This window comes from Oncorhynchus clarkii, chromosome 1 (genome assembly GCF_045791955.1).
Source record: "Oncorhynchus clarkii lewisi isolate Uvic-CL-2024 chromosome 1, UVic_Ocla_1.0, whole genome shotgun sequence".
In the NCBI taxonomy this organism is placed as follows: Eukaryota; Metazoa; Chordata; class Actinopteri; order Salmoniformes; family Salmonidae; genus Oncorhynchus; species Oncorhynchus clarkii.
This window is the reverse complement of record NC_092147.1, coordinates 70,880,163-70,906,953: the sequence shown is the minus strand read 5'-3', so window position 1 is coordinate 70,906,953 and position 26,791 is coordinate 70,880,163. Positions and strand designations below refer to the sequence as shown.

The window sequence follows — 26,791 nt, the reverse complement described above, 5'->3', positions numbered from 1 at the left end:
CTTCTGTAGGAAACTGATGATTCCATCCATCATCTACTCACCTAGGATGACTATAGTCAAGAGCTATGTCCTCTGGAATCATCAACAGTAAGATTGGGCATAGTAGGCTTCCATAGGTTTCTGACACTACACCCAGTGACTCCAAGCTCTTAATCTGAATTGCACATTCATCATATAGCTGCCTCAATGCATTTAGAACAGAGGATTTTTTCAGGATTAAGATTCCGCAGCTTTACCATGTGAGCACTAATCACAAGATCTCTCCTTTCAAATCTGCTCTTGAGCAGAGCGATTGCATCATCATAGTTTCTGTCTGTTAACATCAGTCCTGCTACTGCCTCAGCAGCTGGTCCAGTGAGATACGTTTTCAGATAGGTAAACTTCTCTTTATTACACAGTGAATCATTGTTGTGAATAGCAGTCTCATACTGGCTCCAAAACTCCTGCCACATACTGACATCTCCATAGAATTTTTCAATAGTCAACTTTGGTAGCCTTACTGATTGTCTCTGTGATCTGTTTGAGTTAGCATCAATCACCCATGCTGATAGTTGATTGAGGTCCTGTTTTGATCACCCATTGTGTACGGCTCTTCAGCATGATAACACGCTCTTTGTAATCCTCCATGCATGCAATCTCCGCCTCCAATCCGTCCAATGGCGTTAACTGTTCAATTCCATGATCAAGTTCAAACAAGCTGTCCTCCTTAGCTGACAGCAATTCCAACAATGTACTCAAGTGATCGGTATCCGGACTTGACTGGATTATTTCCACGTCAATCTGATTCAAAATCCGTGTTGAGGCACCTCGATTGGTACCCCGCTTTCGTCTCATTCTTTCTGCATTATGCTGACGTTCCTCCTCAGCCATTTCAGCCTCTTCATCCCTATGATCTTCGTTGCAGCTCATTCTTCCCAGGTTTTGGCACCGAAAATAACTATCTTCAAAGTAATGACTCTGGACGTCGGGTTGTGAAGTGAACTCTTCTTTTAGTAATAATACTTGTTCACATTACATTTAACAACTTTCGATTCTACAAACAATACAATAAAGTTGTTAGGGAAAGTCCGGATAATCAGTTGTCACATAACTGGCGCAGTCTTCGCTTTTCTACTACCTGTCGCAAGGCATTCTGGTACTTGCAGTCAATAGCCTAATCCAGTACCTACCAATACAATATAAATATGTATGTAGTTCTCTCAATCTCCATCACATGAATTCTAATACAATACATATGTAAATAACTGTAAAGAAAATATATTTAGACACAGCTCAATGAATTAACTGTAAACATTAACTCTGTAACCCATTAAAAGTTACAACACCTGTACAGTACTGTACGTGATGAGGAAATGCTTCCATTATTATATCAGGTCAAGTTGTGCTGGAACATGACAGTAGTAGATACAGTGAGGGAAAAAAGTATTTGATCCCCTGCTGATTTTGTACTTTTGCCAACTGACAAAGAAATTATCAGTCGGTAGGTTTATTTGAATAGTGAGAGACATAATAACAACAACAAAAATCCAGAAAACGCATGTCTTAGTACTTGGCGTTATGGTTACACTTGGTGTGCAGTTGTGAGGCAGGGTGGACATACTGCCAAATTCTCTTAAATTATGTTGAAGGTGGCTTATGGTAGAGAAATTACAATTCAATTATCTGGCAACAGCTCTGGTGGACATTCCTTTATTTATTTATTTTAATTTATTTTTTTACCTTTATTTAACCAAGTTCTCATTTGCAACTGCGACCTGGCCAAGATAAAGCATAGCAGTGTGAACAGACAACACAGAGTTACACATGGAGTAAACAATTAACAAGTCAATAACACAGTAGAAAAAAAAGGAGAGTATATACATTGTGTGCAAAAGGCATGAGGAGGTAGGCGAATAATTACAATTTTGCAGATTAACACTGGAGTGATAAATTATCAGATGGTCATGTACAGGTAGAGATATTGGTGTGCAAAAGAGCAGAAAAGTAAATAAATAAAAACAGTATGGGGATGAGGTAGGTAAAAATGGGTGGGCTATTTACCGATAGACTATGTACAGCTGCAGCGATCAGTTAGCTGCTCAGATTGCAGATGTTTGAAGTTGGTGAGGGAGATAAAAGTCTCCAACTTCAGCGATTTTTGCAATTCGTTCCAGTCACAGGCAGCAGAGAACTGGAACGAAAGGCGGCCAAATGAGGTGTTGGCTTTAGGGATGATCAGTGAGATACACCTGCTGGAGCGCGTGTTACGGGTGGGTGTTGCCATCGTGACCAGTGAACTGAGATTCCTGCAGTCAGTATGCCAATTGCATGCTCCCTCAATTTAAGACACCTGTGGCATTGTGTTGTTTAAAAAAATTCACATTTTAGAGTGGCCTTTTATTGTCCCCAGCACAAGGTCCACCTGTGAAGAAATCGTGCTGTCTAATCAGTTTCTTGATATGCTACACCTATCAGGTGGATGGATTATCTTGGCAAAGGAAAAATGCTCACTAGCTGGGATGTGCACAAAATGTATGCTAAAAATTTGAGAGAAATAAGCTTTTTGTGCGTATGGACTATTTCTGGGATCTTGTATTTCAGCTGTGGTGGAAATTCAGTACTGAGAGAGACTTGGTCATTTCTTCAAACAATCATCTGTATTTAATATTGATGAATTATTGCAATAATGAGGCTGGTCAACCCACCACCCTTGAGTGTTGGACCGAGTAACACAAATGCATGTTACTATATATAGCTGACACTAACAATGTTCAGTCATGGTTGGTTCAACCCCCCTCATGCAGACCAAGGAGCATCATAAGCCACTCTGGGTTCATCCTATCATTATCTGCGCGTAGGTTGTTGTCTTATCCCCTCCCTGGCTGAGTATCCCAGATGCAAAGATGATTTTGAGACAATGAGGGATTGTTCTGCTCCTAAACTATCTCTAGTAAAACACATTATTGTCTATGTAATGCAGTCTTTAACTCATTTGTCAGCTCAAGCCATCTCTGGTGACCATACGCCCAGATTGGCTGCAGGGAACTAGAGTGGAGCCCATGAAAACACAGACACTAGTAGGACAGAAATGTATTTCTATTAGTTAAATATGAATTGTTAACCATCAATATCAAATAGATCAGTTAAATATGTAACTTTTCTATCAAACAGCTCATGAAACATGGGACCAACACTTTTAGATGTGGCATTTATATTTTTGTTCAGTAATAGATTACTTCCCCAAGTCCCCCTTTTAAGCAAAGCTGTATGTTTCTGATTCCTATTGACAGCAGTGACTAAACGATTCCATTGTCAGTTGTACAAATGGTACTAGGTTTGGGGATATTGTCCATTCTATTATGTTGGAAAGAATAATGACTGTAACTTTCATAGAGCCATGTCCATGGATTTTGGCACTGAGAAGTCTTACCTTCATCTGCTACAAGCAGAATGAGCAACCTCCGTGGCAAAGCATTTCCAAAGGCAGCCTTGAGAGAACATTTACTGTGTGATAATGTTGTGTTTCCTGTTTACAATGTTCCTTCTAGTTTTTCTCAACATGTCCTCAGCAACACAAGGTTGTTTCACAATATCTTTTGTATGCATTATTTTGATGACATGTGTTATGGACAATGTTGGTCCTTCAGTAAGAATACACTTCATATTTTACAATATTACAATAGTTCATAGTGTGCTAGCTAGATATAGCTACACTACCCCATGCATGAATCTGATTCCACGCTCCAAGACTGCTTCCATCACGTGGACTGGGATATGTTTCGTATTGCGTCAAACAACAACATTGACGAATACCGAAGTTCATTAGAACTTGCATTGAAGATGTCGTTCCCATAGCAACGATTAAAACATTCCCAAACCAGAAACCGTGGATTGATGGCAGCATTCGTGTGAAACTGAAAGCGCGAACCACTGCTTTTAATCAGGGCAAGGTGACCGGAAACATGACCGAATACAAACAGTGTAGCTATTCCCTCCACAAGGCAATCAAACAAGCTAAGCGTCAGTATAGAGACAAAGTAGAATCGCAAATCAACGGCTCAGACACAAGAGGTATGTGGCAGGGTCTACAGTCAATCACGGATTACAAAAAGAAAACCAGCCCAGTCACGGACCAGGATGCCTTGCTCCCAGGCAGACTAAATAAAAATGTTGCCCGCTTTGAGGACAATACAGTGCCACTGACAAGGCCCGCAACCAAAACACGGACTCTCCTTCACTGCAGCCGAGGTGAGTAAAATATTTAAGCGTGTTAACCCTCGCAAGGCTGCAGGCCCAGACGGCATCCCCAGCCGCGCCCTCAGAGCATGTGCAGACCAGCTGACTGGTGTGTTTACGGACATATTCAATCAATCCCTATCCCAGTCTGCTGCTCCCACATGCTTCAAGAGGGCCACCATTGTTCCTGTTCCCAAGAAAGCTAAAGTAACTGAGCTAAACGACTGCCTTTTTTGGTAATGTGTGGGTGGACCAATTAGCACTCACTTCCGTCATCATGGAGTGCTTTGAGAGACTAGTCAAGGACCATATCACCTCCACCCTACCTGACACCCTAGACCCACTCCAATTTGCTTACTGCACAAATAGGTCCACAGACGATGCAACCTCAACCACACTGCACACTGCCCTAACCCATCTGGACAAGAGGAATACCTATTTGAGAATGCTGTTCATCGACTACTGCTCAGCATTTAACACCATAGTACCCTCCAAACTCGTCATCAAGCTCGAGACCCTGGGTCTCGACCCCGCCCTGTGCAACGGGGTACTGGACTTCCTGACGGGCCGCCCCCAGGTGGTGAGGGTAGGTAACAACATCTCCACCCCGCTGATCCTCTACACTGGGGCCCCACAAGGGTGCGTTCTGAGCCCTCTCCTGTACTCCCTGTTCACCCACGACTGCGTGGCCACGCACGCCTCCAACTCTATCATCAAGTTTGCGGACGACACAACAGTGGTAGGCTTGATTACCAACAACGACGAGACGGCCTACAGGGAGGAGGTGAGGGCCCTCGGAGTGTGGTGTCAGGAAAATAACCTCACACTCAACGTCAACAAAACTAAGGAGATGATTGTGGACTTCAGGAAACAGCAGAGGGAACACCCCCCTATCCACATCGATGGAACAGTAGTGGAGAGGGTAGTAAGTTTTAAGTTCCTCGGCGTACACATCACAGACAAACTGAATTGGTCCACCCACACAGACAGCATCGTGAAGAAGGCGCAGCAGCGCCTCTTCAACCTCAGGAGGCTGAAGAAATTTGGCTTGTCACCAAAAGCACTCACAAACTTCTACAGATGCACAATCGAGAGCATCCTGTCGGGCTGTATCACCACCTGGTACGGCAACTACTCCGCCCACAACCGTAAGGCTCTCCAGAGGGTAGTGAGGTCTGCACAATGCATCACCGGGGGCAAACTACCTGCCCTCCAGGACACCTACACCACCCGAATTCACAGGAAGGCCATAAAGGTCATCAAGGACAACAACCACCCGAGCCACTGCCTGTTCACCCCGCTATCATCCAGAAGGCGAGGTCAGTACAGGTGCATCAAAGCTGGGACCGAGAGACTGAAAAACAGCTTCTATCTCAAGGCCATCAGACTGTTAAACAGCCACCACTAACATTGAGTGGCTGCTGCCAACACACTGACTCAACTCCAGCCACTTTAATAATGGGCATTGATGGGAATTGATGTAAAATATATCACTAGCCACTTTAAACAATGCTACTTAATATAATGTTTACATACCCTACATTATTTATCTCATATGTATACGTATATACTGTACTCTATATCATCTACTGCATCTTTATGTAATACATGTATCACTAGCCACTTTAAACTATGCCACTTTGTTTACATACTCATCTCATATGTATATACTGTACTCGATACCATCCACTGCATCTTGCCTATGCCGCTCTGTACCATCACTCATTCATATATCTTTATGTACATATTCTTTATCCCTTTACACATGTGTGTATAAGGTAGTAGTTTTGGAATTGTTAGCTAGATTACTCGTTGGTTATTACTGCATTGTCGGAACTAGAAGCACAAGCATTTCGCTACACTCGCATTAACATCTGCTAACCATGTGTATGTGACAAATAAAATTTGATTTGATTTGATTTTACTTTGCTGGAACTTTTCTGATTCTCTGGAGGCATAGCATTGACCAAGCTGTAGAAAGCCTTAACAGAAATGTTTCTATAGTAATCCATCGTACAGACCAGATAAACAGATGGACAGATGGCAGCTGTGGGATTTGAAAATCAATCATCATTGTCACTGTCCCCGCTTCGCTCATCATGCTCTATCCCTCTCTCAGACGTCAAGAGCTGCAGGCCGGCTTCAAAAATCTTATTCCTTTGGATATATCGACTTTTTAAACTGAGAGTCAAGGAGGGAAAATAAATGGGTCTATTTCATGTTTCATTTTAACTATAGAGTAAAGCATTATATGATTCCCTGCTTAGGTGCATCTACCTATTTTGGTCATCTTCTTGTATCGACAGACTGTTTTTAAGGCCTGACGCACAATAAAGTAGCCGCTGGGTTTTTCTGTTCTTTTTAACACCCTTAAAATTTACAGCGCCACTAACACAGCCAAAGCCTCAGGTCAAGTCTGTTGTTAGAGCCAAGCAAACCTGACGGGCAGTATAAACACAAGGCTCTCATTTCCACCAGCTTTCTAATCTTAGGCAAGGCTCTAGATTTACGACCACTATTATCTAATATATATGAAGGACAAGTGTCCGGGAACCTAGCCTGCACCTTATCCCATTTCTCACGTGGACGCATTATGCAAACAACATAAATTCCTTCTGAAATGAATCCTGCGGATAGTTGGTGTATTTATGGCCACTTTGAGGATAGAGATCAGTGGTGTACACAGATATACAGTATATCCAGTGTAAAAATGGCCAGACTGTGGCTCTGTGCAGCCCGTTGGCTTGGATTTTGTTTTGTTCCGGGATGCTGATTTTGCAACACTCTGTTAATGTTGGGAGTGTATGCAGAGTTTGTGTGTGTGTGCGTGCGCTATGAGTGTGTCTGCAGTGACCAGTGATAGCGCATTTAAAGACTATATTGGATTGTGTGTGAGTGTCCTTCTCTGTGAAGTCCTATTTAGTGGCTGAAAGCAGAGTTACCTGGATGAACTGAACACCTATCATCTCTCACCTATCATCTCTCTCTCTCTGCAGGTAAGAGGTATAATGTACGTGAGCATTTCCTTCTGAGTGCTCTGACAAGCTGAAGATCCAATGTTGAACAGAGGAGAATGAAACTCTAACAAACAGTGGCTGAAGCAGCCCAAACTCCAGTGGATTATGTGCTGTCCAGCCATATTTAGTTTGTTGAAAGTGCCAGTTACCATTTAGTAGTCTCGCGACAAGCTAAGGGGTTAAAGCTAACCTTCACTAGTAGGAATGTATGCCTAAACTTATGTTTCATTTTAACTTTTGCACAGTTTGACTGACAGCTAACATGGCAAAATATGCCATAATTAAAAAGACAATACACACTATATACAGTATCTGTTGCCAGCAGTTTTCTTTGGAGGTTGCATTTGGCTGTGGAGAATTAAAAATGACTCCAACCTAAGTATATGTAAACTTCCGACTTCAACTGTATATTTCTCTGGTCATCCCCAAAGCCAACTCCTCCTTTGGCCGCCTTTCCTTCCAGTTTTCTACTGCCAGTGACTGGAACGAATTGCTAAAACCACTGAAGCTGGAGACTTATATCTCCCTCACTAACTTTAACCATCAGCTGTCAGAGCAGCTTACTGATCATTGCAGCATACACAGCCCATCTGTAAATAGCCCACCCAACTACCTCATCCCCATGTTATTTTAATTTTTGTTTGCTCCTTTGCACCCCAGTATCTCTACTTGCACATCTCCTGCACATCTATCACTCCAGTGTTAATGGAAAATTGTAATTATTTCTCCACTATGGACTATTTATTGCCTTACCTCCCTAACCTTACTACATTTGCACACACTGTATATACTAGATGTTTCTATTGTGTTATTGACTGTACATTTGTTTATTCCATGTGTAACTCTGTGTTTGTGTCGCACTGCTTTGTTTTTTATCTTGGCCAGGTCGCAGTTGTAAATGAGAACTTGTTCACAACTGGCCTACCTGGTTAAATAAAGGTGAAATAAATAAAAAAAATACCATCAACCCCGGACTGTCTTGTCTCATTACGCACATCAGATTCCCATTCCCCCTGATTAGTGTATATGTGCCCTCTTTTTCCCATTGTCCTTGTCAGTTATTGTTATCGTGTCCATTAGTCTTGTGAGTACCTGTGTTGTATCGGCTTCCATGCTGCGTGTTATTGTGCACTTGTTTTACAGGTCTCGTCCTGTGTATTATTTAGAGGTTTACACCTCACTCTTTTGTTTGGGTGGAGAAAATAAAAAACCCTATTACGTATTCCTGCGCTTGTCTCCTATCATTATACAGTGTGACAGTGTTATAGTAAGGTAAATCAATAGGGGCCTACAGTGGACTGAACTTGAAAATCTATAAATAACAAATTAATAACAAAGATTTTAAAGCAACATGTTCTTTCCATTTTTCATGAGTTTAAATAAATATGCACAAAAAGCTTATTTCTCTCAAATTTTGTGGGGGGGGGGCACCCATGTCTTAGCCTCTGTCCAGTCATGTGAAATACATAGATTAGGGCCAAATTAGTTTATTTCAATTTACTGATTTTCTTCTATGAACTGTAACTCAAAATCTTTGAAATTGTTGAATGTTGTGTTTATATTTTTGTTCAGTAATACTAATACTAACATATCTTTAACAGAACTCAGAGCCTATGCCTTTTTTTCTCTGAACCCCTGGCTTTTCTAGGGTCAGAAGTGCTGATGTAATACATTGTGGCATGTGCTCCATTCAGCCTTATATGGGCAGACAGCCCCTCTAGATCTGTCGAGTGTGACCACCCACCACACAGGACAATGCCCTAATGCACATACACACCATTTGAACAAAATACACATACAATATATAAATACAATATATGTCAACACACAAACTGACACAGTTGGGTTAGGTCTTGAGGTCATGAAGTCATGAAAACGTACATAGCAGAGCACTGCTACCGCCCTGGAACAAGATGAGTAATTTATGCACTCAACCTGTGCTACTCAACCAACACTGGTCTGCTGCAATGTGAAGTGAGGTCACACATGCACACACACACACACACACCACCCACCAGACACAGTTTAAATAGCATTGCTTGAGGCACAAGCATTTATCAGCCTCCCTGAAAAAAAGCTGTTGTCTGGGCTCTATTTGACATTTTTACAGTTTATGTAAACATTCAGTGAATTTCTGAGGTATTTCAGGTTGAGAGCTTTCCTTAAGGGAGCAGCAACACCATCCGCATATAAACTTAGGTGAGCGAGAGAGAGCTCTTTGGCTTTTGGTGTGTTGTTGTGAGGTGAGGGTGGATGCAACATAAGCTAATTTGTACAGATACTAGTGTTACTGTGGCTGCACCTGGCCTTGAATTGGCTAATTCCACAGAGGAATACACATTTTACAGTAACACCAATCCCCATATGTGAAACAGAAGCAGGCTGTCGATTTGTGTACAGTCAATCCATTCAGAATATTCAGTAGACAAGTGGAGAGCTAAACCAAACATTCCAAGATCGTCTGCAGTTTACATAAGACCAAGCCCTTTGGTCCCATATGTATTTTTCTCATGCAGTTGATAAAAATGTATTTATTTTTACCCATGGGACAGTTATTCAATTGTTGTGACTCCCATCAGTGGGATTGTAATTTCGTATAATCTTTATGCAATTGGAACGGTTTGTATAATGTATGACTGACCATTTTCATTATTTGAGCTGGATCTTGGCCAATGCTGTGGGTTATTGTGTGTAATAATTTAATGTTTGCGGATCTATGAATATTCAATTCACTTGTGTGATGAATAATGTGACAGGGTTTGCCAATTTGTAACCGTTTGTATAATAATCAGTAGGAGAACAACATAGCTAAAATCTGCTTTAGGGGTTACTAGGGTACTTTTGGCACATTAGTAATTGGCTATGGCCTGTAACAAAAACTTGCACAGCATGCTATTTCCACTTGGTCATGTGGTAAAACTAGTCCATAGTCCAAAATTCCCCATAAATCAAACCGAGATCTAGAAAAAACAGTTGATTGGAAACAATGAGGCTTCTGATAATGGTCCATTTGACACAGCAATATTCTCCCTCGCCTGTCTGTCGTTTGTTTTTGTCTTTTTGCTCGATCATCATTGGCAGAGCTTTTGTAATGTCAGCCACAAAGGCTAACAAACTCTGGAAGGCCCTATGCGCGCGGCTTGCGTGGGATCAGGCCAGCAGGAGATTTGTGGGGGTCTATTTCGCAGCCGGCAGGGGCCGGGCAGCCTTTAGTCTAGCATGAGACAGCCAAGGGTGAGCACCCGAGTTTTCACACACTAAAGGTGCGAAGGGGAGAACGCACTCCGGGGATAACACCAACCGAGACAGCGGGAGAGCGACAACCACCACCATGCACCAGACCAGTTACATGCACGAGGTGCGCAAGGAGAAGTATGAGCGCTCCGATGTCTTCGAGGAGCCCTACGGCCCTGACGCGTCGGCGGGCGCCTCGGCCATCCAGGGCTGGGAGAGCCTGCAGGAACTCAACAGCCGTTTCGCCCGCTACATCAACCGGGCACGCGTGCTGGAGCAGCGCAATGCCGTGTTCCGGAAGCAGCTAGAGACGCTGCAGCGGATGGAGGAGGCTAGCGGGCTCGAGGAGGCCTTTACGGAACAGATCGGCCTGAATCAGCAGCGCATCCGCGAGCTCTCCGCTGACCGTGCCAAGCTTGAGCGAGAGCTGAAGGACTCATGCCGCATGCTGGACGAGTTCACCAACAAGTAAGTAATGTCCGTGAGTTTGAAGGTGTGCGTGCTTGTATTTGTGTGCGTGCGTCAGTAAGGGTAGTGTGTTTTTTAAACTGATGTGTGGGTCAGAGAGAAGGAAAGTGTGGATGGGCCACCGCCTGTGAGTAACCAGTGCAGGGGTGAGGTGCCCTTCTCTAGACCAGATGCAGAGTAAACTGTTTGTATGCTGGTGAAGGCTTAGTTTCCCAGATAATCTGACTGTGATACATTGTGATACATTGTCCACCTGTTGAAAGTCTGTCTTCAATAAAGGGGTTTATTGACATGGAAATGGCAGGTGCTGTGAGTTCAGTCATGGTAAGTGTCATGGATTTTTATCTTCTAACACCAAGACAGTACTAAGAAAAGATAACAAACATCCCTTTCAAGTGCTCTCAAGGGGAGTCAGGTTGATTTAGGAAAATTAAGAGTTAATAAAAACGAAAAAAATAATGTTTTATTGTCACACAGATAGGTGTAGTGAAATGTGTTGTTTTACAGACATTGTAAAGTCAGAAAAGCCAGATAGAGAAAAGTCGATCCTCTCAATGTGCTCAATACACAAACTCATGTAAAACAGAGCAATAGAAGATAGGTCACACAAAATTCTTGAATGTATGTTTTGTGACTATGTTTTTGTACTCCAAAGATACAGAAATGAATGTGAGTATCAAGAACAGCTGCGGGGTACACTGGAACAACTCAACAAGGTATGTGTGTGAGTCCTATGACAATTTCACCCGTTTAATTTAATGTAAAAAAAAACTAAATTAAACCTACTCCCAGACAAAAAAAATATTTGATGGACATTCTCCATTGGGCATGCTTTTTAGACCAGGACTAGGCCTAATCTGTTTGCGGGAAACCTCCTAAAATGTTAAACTGTAATACAACTGCTAAACTGTCCTGCTGCATTATTAGCGCCCTAACCATAAAACACAACTTGTGAGCAAAGTTTTCTGCATAAGCCCTGTGCATGAAAGCGGCTTTGCAATGTGGAAAAACAAAAATATCAAATATATTTTCTGTCTGGTTAATAATCTACAAGCTTTGTAGATTATAATTAGAATCATAATTATATTGTGTAACTGCAATCCTGATAGGACTTTGGGGCTGAGAGACAAAGCTTAAGAGATCAGGACAATACAGTGAGCTCATGGAACTGAATTAAAATGTCTTATCATATCGCTGTCTTTCTGGGTTAGTGATATCAGAGGCTTTAGACATAATGGAGGAATGTACTAGTGAAGAAAAGGCTTTGTGTGGTGTTCAGATGAATAATAACCGCAGTGTAATACTGTGTGAGGCTTTATGAGGAGTGGATATCTACCTATCGACTTGCCTCTCTCTCTCTTCTCTTTTGCTCCCATCTTCTTCTCTTCTTTTATTTTCTCTTCCCTCTTTTCTTTTCCTCTTTTCTCCTCTCCTCTCCTCTCCTCTCCTCTCCTCTCCTCTCCTCTCCTCTCCTCTCCTCTCCTCTCCTCTCCTCTCCTCTCCTCTCCTCTCCTCTCCTCTCCTCTCCTCTCCCCTCCCCTCCCCTCCCCTCCCCTCTTCTCCTCTCCTCTCCTAGGAGGCTGACTATGCCCTGTTGAGGAACCTGGAGTTTCAGATCCAGTCCCAGTTCCTTCAGGACGACATCAACTCCACCAAAGACAGACACAGGAAGGTAAGAGGTATACAACCTACATATCATCTGCAGTCTATTACAAACTCATTCTGCCTTTATATTGTACAATCATACAATTAGCCCTGGGGGAAGTATTTTAGGTCAGTGGAGTGTACTAATCATTAAAAAAATACTTATTGGAAAGGAAACCGGTACAGTGTGCATAGCATATCGCCTTTCAACCTGCAGATGTAGGATCATAACTTCTTGACGCTACCCATCCCGTTAGCGGGATTATTTTCGTCAGCAACCGCTGAATAGCATAGCACCACAGTCAAATAATATTACTAAAAAATATTAATATTCATGAAATCACAAGTGCAATATTGCAAAACACAGCTTAGCCTTTTGTTAATCCACCTGTCGTCTCAGATTTTGAAATTATGCTTTACAGCGAAAGCAATCCAAGCATTTGTGTAAGTTTATCGATAGCATAACAAAACATTATGTACACTAAGCGTTCAGTAGCTAGCACACGAAAATCAGAAAAGCAATCAAATTAATCAATTACCTTTGAAGATCTTCGGATGTTTTCACTCACGAGACTCCCAGCTACATAACAAATGTTTATTTTGTTCCATAAAGATTATTTTTATACCCAAAATACCTCTGTTTGTTTGTCACGTTATGTTCAGAAATCCACAGGAAAGAGCGGTCATCACAACGCAGACGAAAATTCCAAATAATATCCATAATGTCCACAGAAGCATGTCAAACGTTTTTTATAATCAATCCTCAGGTTGTTTTTAAAATATATATTTGATAATATATCAACCGGGTGTGTAGGTTTTTCAATAACACCGGGAGAAACAATGGCCACTTTACTCTGTAGCGCAAAATTCACTCTGAGAGCCCCCACCTATCCACTTACGCAATGTGATCTTTCACACTCATTTTTCCAAATAACAGCCTGAAACTATGTCTAGAGACTTTTGACACCTTAGGGAAGCCATAGAAAAAGGAATCTGGTTGATATCCCTTTAAATGGAGGATAGGCATACATAGGAACAGAGAGGTTTCAAAATAAGAGGCACTTCCTGATTGGATTTTCCTCAGGTTTTCACCTGCAATATCAGTTATGTTATACTCACAGACAATATTTTTACAGTTTGGGAAACTTTAGTGTGTTTTCTATCCTAATCAGACAATTATATGCATATTCTGGTTTCTGGGGCTGAGAAATAGGCCGTTTCAAATGGGTACGTTTTTTAGCCAAAAACGAAAATACTGCCCCCTACACGCAAAAGGTTAAATTGACCAGTCTCGCAACAGGAGTAACATAATCCTGCAGCAAGAGGATTTGATTATAAAAAATATTTGTTTTCATAGGCCACAGTAGGCTATTAGGTGTAGCCTAGCGCTGCATTTCTGTATACACTTGCATGTCGCACTGGAGACCAATACACTCCCTTCTGTATTTATTTAGACAGTGAAGCTACAACTTTTAATTTGGCTCTATAATCCAGCATTTTGGATTTGAGATCACTTTTTGTATCTAGTCCCCCCATTTGAAGGTGTCATAAGTATTTGGACAAATTCACTTATAGTGTATTAAAGTAGTCAAAAGTGTAGTATTTGGTCCCATAATCCTAGCATGTAATGACTACATCAAGCTTACGACTCTACATACTTGTTGGGTGCATTTGCAGTTAGATTTGGTTGGGTTATGGATTATGTTGTGCCAAATATATATTAATTAATTTTGGACTCACTTTTATTGTAAATAAGAACAGAATATGTTTCTGAACACTTCTACATTCATGTGGATGCTAACATGATTTCGGATAATCATGAATGAATTGTGAATAATGATGAATGAGAAAGTTACAGAGGTACAAAGATCATTCTGCCAAACCATGCTAGCCTCTCACCATTACCAATAACAGGGGAGATTAGAATTTTGGGGGGTTATGATATTTATCCGTCTGTGACTTTATCACAAAGTAAAAATCCAAAATGCTGGTGTATAGAGCCAAATTAAACATTTTAGCCTCACTGTCAATATGTGACTAGTTTCAGGAAACTAGGGCATTTTTCGCACATCACAACTTCACAGGAGAGCCTTCTGGAACATGTGAACTTTCATGTGCCTTAAAAACAAACTTGTCTGCTGTAAATACGAATAAAATATCTGTAAATACGAATAAAATTGTTAAATAACGAGCCTAGTTGGTTTAGCCACGGAAAAAGTCAACTGAGACAATGAGTGGGCTGGACATGCCGAGAGATGAGTTCGGATTGGTCTGTCGTGTAGCAGGCTTCTGTCTATAACATGAGCTGTTACATGAGCTGTCAGTATGTGTAGGTAATCCTTTCCAACCCAGCTTTTTTGAAAGATATCACATAGTAGAACTGCACAAGTGTTGCTCTCCACTTTCTGGAGGACCGAGTTTTGAAATCAGTGGAATTAGAGTATGATAGCTAAGGAGATGGAGGAAATTCTGGTGTTTGATTGCAAATATGCAGACAGAGTCGAAAAGAGAACACACAGAAGGCTGTTGTATAAAACACCTGTTTCCGGATTACATCTTCAAACTAAGGGCAACCATGGCATCCATGACAGAGAGGGAGAAGCGTCCATCCATTTATACGGGTAAGAGAGTCTAGCTAGCTACATTTATCTAACGTTAGCTGGCTGGCTCGCTAGCTAACCTTACATGTATGATCTGTGTAGTAATATTATTTGTTTCCCAGAGCCATTTGCATTGCTAGTTGTAGCCAAAGTTAGCTAGCTAACATTGAACCTGGTTGGTTAGCTACCTGCAAATTCATGCAGGGTAGTAACGTTATGAGTTGGTATTATGGTTTATTGTTTAGCTAGTTAGCTACATGTCTAAACAAAAGACTCCACTATGCAAGTAACCATTTCAATAGAATGTTCATGATGTCACTGTGACAACTGTCTATAGACATAGCTGGTAAATTCTCTCTGGCTATCTACTCTGATTTCAGTGCACTCTCATCTGAGTGTAGCAGAGCGCAGAATAATAACTGACGAATTTACGAACGCTCAACATGCGTTGTGTCAGTAAATGTTGGCAAAAAAGCGTAATTAAATTGTTGCCAGCAGCACAGTTGCAGTCACCAACGCTCTGGATAACATAAAAGCAGCCTAACCAGCTCTGCTAGGGTGAGTAAAATGGTCAGAGTGAGCTGTTCTCTCATTTGTGTCTGGAAGTAGCTAACAAACTAGCCAACGTTAGCCAGTTAACTTGGGTGCTTGACTGCTGTTGTTAGGTCAAAACGCTCGGATCAACCCTACTCCTTGGCCACAGTGTCCAGTGTGATCAAAGAGCAAAACGCTCTGAATTTACAAATGGACAATCTGAAAACGCTCTGAGTTTATGAATGCCCAGAGCACACTCTGGCACTCCAGATTAAATTTACAAACCCATAGTATAAACCAGCCTTTAGTCTTAAAATCGTTTGTTGTTTAGTATTCACATGTGAATCCTTAAAGAGATGGGTGAGGCTAAAACTTAACAGGGTGTGATGCTGAATGGGTATAGACAAAGAAGAGCTCTCCAGTAGGTGTACTAAAACATTCAAATACCATTTTCTCAAATGTGAGGTTACAAGTTTATCAACTTTCAAAGCAGAATTACTTTCCCATTGTTCCTCAACTGTAGTGTATGATATACCATTTTCTTTCTCTGAGTCTCTGAGTCTCTACAATTTAAAATTTTGATACATAAGACCGAATCGAGCTGGTCGGTCACATATATATGGAAAGGAGTGTATCTGTCTTGTGTTACTAAGCTATATAAAACAACAGTTGTCGATATGCATGTTACGAATTTTCAAAATGCATGATATGTTATGAATCCCAATTTTGTGGTGGCTAACGTTAGCTAGGTGGCTAACGCTAATGTTAGCTAGGTGGCTAACGTTAGCTAGGCTAGGTGTTAGGGTTTAAGGTTAGGGTTAAGGTTAAGGTTAGGAGTTAGGTTAAAAGGTTAAGGTTAGGTGAGGGGTTAGCTAACATGCTAAGTAGCAAAGTAGCAAAAAAGTAGTAAGTAGTTGCAAATTTGCTAAAGTTGTCCGTGATGAAATTCAAATATGCAACCTTTGGGATGCTAGACGTTCGCCACCTCTGCACCCCGACCAACAACCTTACTTTTGTTTTGCCTTAAGTAACCTTCTGGCATATGTAACAATACCAAACGTACTACAAACCATACTATTTTAAGTGTCCCGCGTTTACATTTAATATGTTATGTCTAGTCTATGAGACCACGCTGGCATTTCAGGTAAACATTTTTACATTTGAATGTGGCAGCAGTAGGATGTACAGTAGTAGGATTTTTATTCTGTCTGCTTCTTTAGCTTTTGAGCGAGCAAGAGAGAAAGAGAACTGGAGGTTTTCAGTGAATTTAGGTAAATCACAAGGATTATTTGATTTTTCTGTGATCAAATTAAGATGCCACATCCGTAATGCTTTGTTTACATCCACCAGATGGACCATATAAATCCAATTAATAAATACTGAAACTAAATCAATGACTAGTGAATTTAACAACCCACCTCAGTGTGTTGGTGTTTATCCTGCAAACACATTTTATTTGCTTAGGAAACATACTTAACGAGGCTATTAAATGTGTAATTGCACACATATTTACTCTTAAATTCTTAATCAGGTTAGGCCTGTACTGATGTAGGTCAGGTAGAACACCTCAGAGAGTCAAACAATTTAGACACATTTAAAGGCTGTAATGATGAGCCCAGTGGTCTACCAAACTCTTCACACCACTGCCCTCATTTACAGAGGCTACATAGGCTGCTGGTATTAACAGCCCCTTGTAAATAGACAATATTACCACATACTGTACCACATTTTGCTAAACCTTTTTCTAATGGACGTACCTTGTTGAAGTAGGCTACAGATGTCGGATTTTAACTTGATCACTCGTTTTTCACAGATAATTTTCCTGATGCATCAGGAAATTCAAATGAGCCTTGTGATTCTCTGAAAATGAGCAGTTCTCTTTCTCCATGCGGGGGAAGTCGAGTCATTGGGATCAGAACTTGCTTTCAAAATAAGATTCTCTCTCACTCACTCAAACGCTAGGCCTAGATCCTATTACTGCAACATTCAAATGTACAAACATTTATCTGAAATGCAGCCGTACACATCAACAACCATTGTTTTATATAGCTTAATGACACAAGCTAGATATTGGTCTCCACTAGGCTACGACATAAAAATGTCGCAATGAAATTAAGGTTTTGATTGAACTGTCAACATTTAGTTCAATAGTGGCCTGGGGTGGTCTAGCGGTTAGGGCTGCTGCCTTCCACACCCACATATAGGTGTCGGCGTGGGTTTGATTCCGGCCCATGCCCTTCTGGCACAAATAACTGGTCCTGTGTGGCTCAGTTGGTAGAGCATGGCGCTTGCAATGCCAATGGCTCAGACACGAGAGGAATGTGGCAGGGTTTACAGTCAATCACGGACTACAAAAAGAAAACCAGCTCCGTCGCGGACCTCGATGTCTTGGTCCCAGGCAAACTAAACAACTTCTTCTGTCGCTTTGAGGACAATACAGGCCACCGACACGGCCCGCCATCAAAACCTGCGGAATCTCCTTCACCGCAGCCAACGTGAGTAAAACATGTTAACCCTCGCAAGGCTGCCGGCCCAGACTGCATCCCTAGCCGCATCCTCAGACCAGCTAGCTGGTGTGTTTACGGACAAATTCAATCAATAACTACCCCAGTCTGCTGTTCCCACATGCTTCAAGAGTGCCACCATTGTTCCTGTTCCCAAGAAAGCTAAGGTAACTGAGCTAAACGACTATCGCCACGTAGCACTCACTTCTGTCATACTGAAGTGCTTTGAGAGATGAGTCAAGGATCATATCACCTCCACCCTACCTAACACCCTAGACCCACTCCAAATTGCTTACCGTCGAAATAGGTCCACAGACGACACTTTCACAATCACACTGCACACTGCCCTAACCCATCTGGACAAGAGGAATACCTATGTAAGAATGGTGTTCATTGACAACAGCTCAGCATTTAACACCATAGTACCCTCCAAACTCGTCATTAAGCTCAAGACCCTGGGTCTCGACCCCGCCCTGTGCAACTGGGTCCTGGACTTTCTGACGGGCCGCCCCTAGGTGGTGGGGGTAGGAAACAACATCTCCACTCTGCTGATTCTCAAAACTGGGGCCCCACAAGAGTGTGCTCTCAGCCATCTCCTGTACTCCCTGTTCAACCATGACTGCTTTGCCATGCACGCCTCCAACTCAATCATCAAGTTTGTAGATGACACTACAGTGGTAGGCTTGATTACCAACAATGACGAGACGGCCTACAGGGAGGAGGTGAGGTACCTCGGAGTGTAGTGTCAGGAGAACAAACTCAACATCAACAAAACAAAGGAGATGATCGTGGACTTCAGGAAACAGCAGAGGGAGCACCCCCCTATCCACATCGGTGGGACAGCAGTGGGGAAGGTGGAAAGTTTTAAGTTTCTCAGCGTACACATCACGGACAAAATGAAATTGTCCACCCACACAGACAGCGTGGTGAAGAAGGCGCAGCAGCGCCTCTTAAACCTCAGGAGGCTGAAGAAATTTGGCTTGTCACCAAAAACACTCACAAACCTTTACAGATGCACAATCGAGAGTATCCTGTCGGGCTGTATCACCGCCTGGTACGGCAAGCTTCCCAAGCTTTAAACATCCCAAGGAGCACTGTGCAAGCGATAATATTGAAATGGAAGGAGTATCAGACCACTGCAAATCTACCAAGACCTGGCCGTCCCTCTAAACTTTCAGCTCATACAAGGAAAAGACTGATCAGAGATGCAGCCAAGAGGCCCATGATCACTCTGGATTAACTGCCGAGATCTACAGCTGAGGTGGGAGACTCTGTCCATAGGACAACAATCAGTCGTATATTGCACAAATCTGGCCTTTATGGAAGAGTGGCAAGAAGAAAGCCATTTCTTAAAGATATCCATAAAAAGTGTTGTTTAAAGTTTGCCACAAGCCACCTGGGAGACACACTAAACATGTGGATGAAGGTGATCTGGTCAGATGAAACCAAAATTGAACTTTTTGGCAACAATGCAAAACGTTATGTTTGCCGTAAAAGCAACACAGCTCATCACCCTGAACACACCATGCCCACTGTCAAACATGGTGGTGGCAGCATCATAGTTTGGGCCTGCTTTTCTTCAGCAGGGACAGGGAAGATGGTTAAAATTGATGGAAAGATGGATGGAGCCAAATACAGGACCATTCTGGAAGAAAACCTGATGGAGTCTGCAAAAGACCTGAGACTGGGACGGAGATTTGTCTTCCAACAAGACAATGATCCAAAACATAAAGCAAAATCTACAATGGAATGGTTCAAAAATAAACATATCCAGGTGTTAGAATGGCCAAGTCAAAGTCCAGACCTGAATCCAATCGAGAATCTGTGGAAAGAACTGAAAACTGCTGTTCACAAATGCTCTCCATCCAACCTCACTGAGCTCGAGCTGTTTTGCAATGAGGAATGGAAAAAAATGTCAGTCTCTCGATGTGCAAAACTGATAGAGACATACCCCAAGCGACTTACAGCTGTAATCGCAGCAAAAGGTGGCGCTACAAAGTATTAATTTAAGGGGGCTGAATAATTTTGCACGCCCAATTTTTCAGTTTTTGATTTGTTAAAAAAGTTTGAAATATCCAATAAATGTCGTTCCACTTCATGATTGTGTCCCACTTGTTGTTGATTCTTCACAAAAAAATACAGTTTTATATCTTTATGTTTGAAGCCTGAAATGTGGCAAAAGGTCGCAAAGTTCAAGGGGGCCGAATACTTTCGCAAAGGCACTGTATATGTACATATTCTTATTCATTCCTTTACACTTGTGTGTATAAGATAGTTGTTGTGAAATTGTTAGATTACTTGTTAGATATCACAGGTCGGAACTAGAAGCACAAGCATTTCGCTACACTTGCATTAACATCTGCTAACCATGTGTATGTGACTAATAAAATTTGATTTGATTTGGTTTAAGATTTAATTCTCACGGGGGACCAGTATGAAAATGTACGCACTCACTATAAGTCGTCTGCTAAATTATGTAAATGTAAATCCCCCTGATTTACTAGAATTAGTTACAGATTTCAAATATGGTAGCTGGGAAGTAAGTTGTCTTGCACAAGCCTTAGCTTGGAACAGCTCATAGGAGCAGGAGCCTACCTCCTGTTTTTGTAGTGTGAGGCAGCTTGATGTAGTACACCCCCTGGACAGGGAACGCTAGTCTATCACAGGGCCTTACCCCCAATCTACATTAGCTACTTAAGCTGAATGGTTCCATGTTTACAGTCTTTGGTATTACTTGGCCAGGGATTGAACTCCCAACCATGGCCAGCCCTCTATCAGGCAGGATTAGGCGGCCACCAATGGCGGCAGATTGACGAGGGCAGCATTTTCTGAGCTAAACGGACCAAGACGCACCTCCAACAAGTACAAATAAAGCCTCACGTAATTCTATCGAAAAACAATTTCAATTTCTCTCATCCTGTGGCATATGGGCTTTTTAGGTGAGTGCTGATGCAAACCTGTGATATGCAGGGCCCACTTTGTCAAAGGCAGGGGCACAAAATATTTTGCTTCTCCATTCCCAGCGTGCCTCTCCAGTGTGCTGTTCTAGAGACGTATCGCTGCGGCGTCCACCAACGTTCTGTCAAAAATATGATCTAACATACAGTACCAGTCAAAAGTTTGGATACCCCTACTCATTCCAGGGTTTTCTTTAGTTTTACTATTTTCTACATTGTAGAAACTATGAAATAAGACATATGTAATCATGTAATAACAAAAAAGTGTTAAACAAATCAAAATATAATTTATATTTGAGATACAAGATACATACAATACACTATTCTAGTTTTGTAGGGGTGACTTTTTTTGGTCTCACCTAGGGCGGCAGAATGGCAAGGACCGATCCTGCTCCTAACCTTTCGATATCAGGGCGGACCCTAACCACACGGACACTGAGTTGGTTATGGATATTGTGTTCTCTACAGACCCTGGATTCAAAATACACAGTGCACGCACATGTAATACTGAGGAAAATAAAGGGATGACATACAGGGTGGGTATATTTAATAAAGTTAGGATTAGAGTACATAGACGTTGTGCACTTTACTCTAATCCCAACCATATTAAATACACCCACCCTGTAACGCAGTCCTCTTTATTTGTTATAGTCCAGGATCTAATATTGTATTGGGGAACGTCTTAAATGCAATGTTTGTGTTTTAAAGGCTAAGTTTATTTTTCATTTGATACAGCAGCAGTATGTATACAAGATCATTTCAAGTAAAATATCATGTTAACTCATCCCCTCTCCTCCTCTATTCCTCTCACCCCACCACCCTCTCACTGTAGAACCTGGCAGAGATCCAGACCTACGTGAACATCCTGCACCAGATCAACCAGACAATATCCCTGGTGCCCAACGTGGCCGTGGGCATCTCTGAGGTAAGGTCACCAGGCATCTTTCTGTGTCCAGGGGAACCAGCTGAGTCAGACCAGGGGTGTCAGACCAGATAACAATAAAGCCCCAAGGACCACCAGTGGAATCAGCTATGTGAGCTGAACTTTGTGTCTTTGAATGGAACATGTGTTGTGATATGTTCCAATGTGTTAATGTGTACTGACATTTCTGTGAAATAATATTCTTCTGTTTATTATTATGACAGTTAATCCCAGCTCTGTGTGGCATGTTGTCCCTTTATAGAAAGTATGTTGATGCTGTCAGTCTGTAAGCTGTTTGCTTGTCTGTCTATGAAGTTGCAAGTAAAGCACTGTAATCTAATGTACACTGAGTGTACAAAACATGCTCTTTCCATGACAGACTGACCAGGTGAATCTAGGTGAAAGCTATGATCCCTTATTGATGTCACTTGTTAAATCCACGTTAATCAATGTAGATAAAGGGAAGCAGACAGCTTAAAGATGTATTTTTAAGCCTAGAGACAATTGCAACTCAATATTAGGAAGTTCCTAATGTTTGGTATACTCAATGTACATGTTGAATGCCTGTCTAGTTGTTCAGTGTGTATTATAACTGGCCTGTGGTCCCTTTGTTTCATCTCTATGTGTTATAACTGGCCTGTGGTCCATTTGTGTGATCTCTATGTGTTATAACTGGCCTGTGGTCCCTTTGTGTGATCTCTATGTGTTATAACTGGCCTGTGGTCCCTTTGTGTGATCTCAATGTGTTATAACTGGCCTGTGGTCCCTTTGTGTGATCTTTATGTGTTATAACTGGCCTGTGGTCCCTTTGTGTGATCTTTATGTGTTATAACTGGCCTGTGGTCCCTTTGTGTGATCGCTATGTGTTATAACTGGCCCGTGGTCCCTTTGTGTGATCGCTATGTGTTATAACTGGCCTGTGGTCCCTTTGTGTGATCTCTATGTGTTATAACTGACCTGTGGTCCCTTTGTGTGATCTCTATGTGTTATAACTGACCTGTGATCCCTTTGTGTGATCACTATGTGTTATAGCTGGCCTGTGGTCCCTTTGTGTGATCGCTATGTGTTATAACTGGCCTGTCTTGTCTCTGTGTGATCATTGTGTATTATAACTGTCTCTGTGTGAAGGAGCAGGAAAAGCAGCTGGCCCAGAGGAGAGTTCCAGCCCTGCAAAGCCAGCTGGAGGAGTACAAGAGCGCCCTCTGCCAGCTCCAGGCACAGAAGCTGCATCTGCAGACCGAGGTAGGTTCCTGTCCATTACTATGATAACTTAGCGAACATCTCATGCTCAAGTGTTTGAAAGTGTCACATTCCAAATCAACCCCTAGGCCCTACTCTCTATGCATATTAGTGAGGAAGGGAGATGAGGTAGCCACTTGAATTGAGGAAGACAGTTTACATGTACCCATGGAGGACAGTACATAAATTGGGTGTAGTTGCACAGGGGCGCCAGTAGGTGTCAGTCATCACCTTTAGATTAGTGAGTAAAGACGATACAAGCAACAGAGAAGCGGGAAAATACAAGTGTATCTCTTAGAAAAATACTAGTAAAAACTAAAAGACATAGAAGGACAAAAAAACAACTCTCAATGTCTACCTCAAACTGATGCATAAGTCCATGTTTATTTTCTCCAAAAGTTGTGAATCTATTGAATCATTTCTTAAATGAGCATCCCTTCATTTTAGTTGTTTGGTCCCTACCTCTGCTTTCTTCCCAAATTATGCTTTTCACTTTGTTCATTTTCTGTAGCCTGTACCTCATGACTGTTTGTGTTTCCTAGCAAAACATTTTCAAATGGCATTCTATAACTCAGACTTTTTTTTACATTTGTGACTATAATTGCAAGAAATCTGAATATTTTAATGAAATAATTATCATATATTTCGGAGACAGGTTGCCATGAAGGTTGAATATGTACGTGGGTTGAACACCTGTGTAGTACTACAGTTGTCACCACAACATCCTCAGAGAGTACAGTAGTCAGACAGCTGGCACGTTAGCATAGTTCGATGACCAAGCAGGAATGACAACGATCGCTTAAATAATAAAAAATTAAGTTGAACTTTTTTATATGACATCTATTCTTTTTTTAGTTTATTTTTTTTAATAAGCAGTGTACAGTAGCATACCATATGATAAAATGTTTCCCACCTCTATATTGAAATGATAATCAGATTTCTCTCTCTCTCTCTCTCTCTCTCTCTCTGTGTGTGTCAGACGTCAGTGTTGGAGAATTCCATCAAGAGCACCCAGGAGAGCTATGACGATGAGATCCAGCTGTACAACGAGCAAATTGAGTCTCTGAGGAAGGACATTGAGGAGGCCGAGAGGTCCCTGGAGAAATACACCAACGAGTGCCGCCACCTGGCCATGTACCAGATCTCTCTGGAGAATGAGCTGGAGAGGTACAAGAGGATCATTGAGAATGAGGACAACAGGTAATTACTAACCACAACACACAGTGACCAGTGTCCTGCTACTGGATATTAGGAAGCACTTCAATGTGTTGACTCTCACGAAATCTTGTAGTAGTATATATCAGCCACATGGTGGCAACGTTGGATATTATATTCTGTGTGTTTTCCACCTCAGATTTGTTCAATCATGGTTGAATATCTCTTCAGGAAGGTTATTTATTTTTAATGTAATATTTAATCCCCTTTAATATGGCCTAATCCTTATTTTGTTTACTTTATCAATACACATTTTCTTTACAGACTCACAATACAAAAATGGGAAAGTAATTAGAAAAAGGACAAAGGAATTTTCCTCTTAGAATTACTAATATAATGTTTAGTACTAACACATACAAATACACTATCACATGCTGCTTCTGTGGTGGTGTCCTAACTGATGTTTCTTCCTCATTCTCTTCCACAGGTTGAATTCAGCGATAATTGGGACTCCCATTACCTTGTTCACCACCAATTACCGCTTTACCCACACACCCACCGTGTCGAGCAGGGGCAGAGGTGAGGACATGCCACGTCTCATTCCACAGCTTCTTCACGCTGATAGTTTCCATACATACAGAGCAGACACGTAACAACCCATTGTCATCATAGGCTATAACCACACTAGCTAGAGCCCTAATGAATACAGCCACACAGTGATGTGATTCCCACCCAGTTAAAACAACAAACAATGGATCCTCCTGAGGTCTATACATGGATAATGGTGATCGTGGTTAGGAGGATCCAGGTTCTGCAGGAGTCCTTTCCTCCTTCGATAATGTGTTTTGAATTTTTAAAGTGTGTTTTGTCTTATATAAAGGTTTCTATTCATGATCCAGGTTAGGATGATACAGGTCCCGCGGAAGTCCTTTCCCCCTTCAATAATATTTTTTAGAATTTTTTAAGTGTTTTGTCTCATATAAGATGTTTATTTTGTTTATCTGCCAGACATCACCCAAGCCATCCAGGACATCAGCAGTGTCAAGCCTCGCCAGAAGAACCTGGCCAAGAAGGTCATGAAGAAGAAGGAGATCAGTCCCAAAGACGTGATGGACAGTGGCCAGGACGAAAGAGTCGGTGGAGCTGAACACATGGAGGATGAGAAGGGAGGGATGGAGGAGGAGGAGGACGAGGTGAATAGGGAGAAGCAGAGTTCGCTGTACACGGGTGTGTCCCCCCAGGACGTCCCAGACGGAGCTCAGATCAGCAAGGCCTTCGACACGCTCTGTAACATCGTCAGAGACCGCATGAGGAAGTACAAGAAGCCAGAGCCAATTGCTGACTTCTATACTAAGGGGCGCTATGTGCTGGTGACGGGCGACGGCAGCTACCCCCACCCCCATTTCTACACCTCCAGCCCCTCCGCTGGACACGTCTTTGTCACGATCTGTGACGGCATGGTCTCCCCTTATGACCCCTTCAGCCCATACACCCCCTCCCCTGACCCCCCTCATCCACAGCCCATGCCACCCCCTTGCCCCTGTATTCCCACCCCACCTTCCGATGGAGAGGGTGGCAAGGGTGACGATAAGGGCGGAAAAGGTGGTGGGAAGGGGAAATCTAGGGACGTAGATCCTACTCCCCCCCCACAGCCCAACCCTGCCCCAGCTCCAGGCCCTGACCCCAAAGACCCCAAATGCCCCAGCAATCCCTCCGGACCCAAGGGGGGTAAAGATGACAGTCGCCGTAGGGGCCTTCCTCCCATGCCCTCCCCCCGTGGCGCTAGCAGCATGCCCCCTGACTCCATGAGCTACGAGAAGGTGGAGATGGTGGAGTCAGTGGAAAGGTTCTCCAACGACCGCAAGACCAAGGGCTATGAGGAGACAGCCATGGTGGTGGAGACCATGATTGAGAAGACCAGCAAGAAGAAGCACTGAGTCTGAGGAGATTGGCCTCGACCAAAAGAGCTGGACAGACTCCTCACAAGTTCCACCTAACCTTATGCCAGCAAGAACAAACAATGAGACCAATATGAGACTCTGCTAAAGACATTCTAAAAACACTGTTCAACCGTGGATGAGACCAACTGCTATGAGCCAGTCCTCACATAGGAAACTGCTAAAGCAAGAGTTAGCTGGTTCCATAATGCTGCTGTTGTTGTTTCTACCTACGCCAATACCTTATGCCTTTACTGTCTGAAAACTCAAAGTACCAGCATCGAAACAACAGAACAAGCCCTCTCGCCCCCCCCCCCCCAAAAATAAAGTGAATAAAAACATGACTTTGATGTGTGAAAAAAAAT

The 26,791-nt window shown here is 42.4% G+C and overlaps 1 protein-coding gene across 1 annotated transcript; it reads left to right on the top strand.

The window, feature by feature from the left end:
- Window positions 1-10,382: 10,382 nt before the first annotated feature.
- Window positions 10,383-26,499, top strand: LOC139417263 (filensin). Its single transcript, XM_071166526.1, has 8 exons — window positions 10,383-10,934; window positions 11,590-11,650; window positions 12,511-12,606; window positions 22,006-22,098; window positions 23,224-23,337; window positions 24,314-24,534; window positions 24,977-25,068; window positions 25,498-26,499. Exons 1-8 carry the CDS (start codon window positions 10,564-10,566, stop codon window positions 26,424-26,426), a joined length of 1,977 nt encoding a protein of 658 aa, XP_071022627.1. The 5' UTR covers window positions 10,383-10,563; the 3' UTR covers window positions 26,427-26,499.
- The last annotated feature ends 292 nt before the right edge of the window (window positions 26,500-26,791 follow it).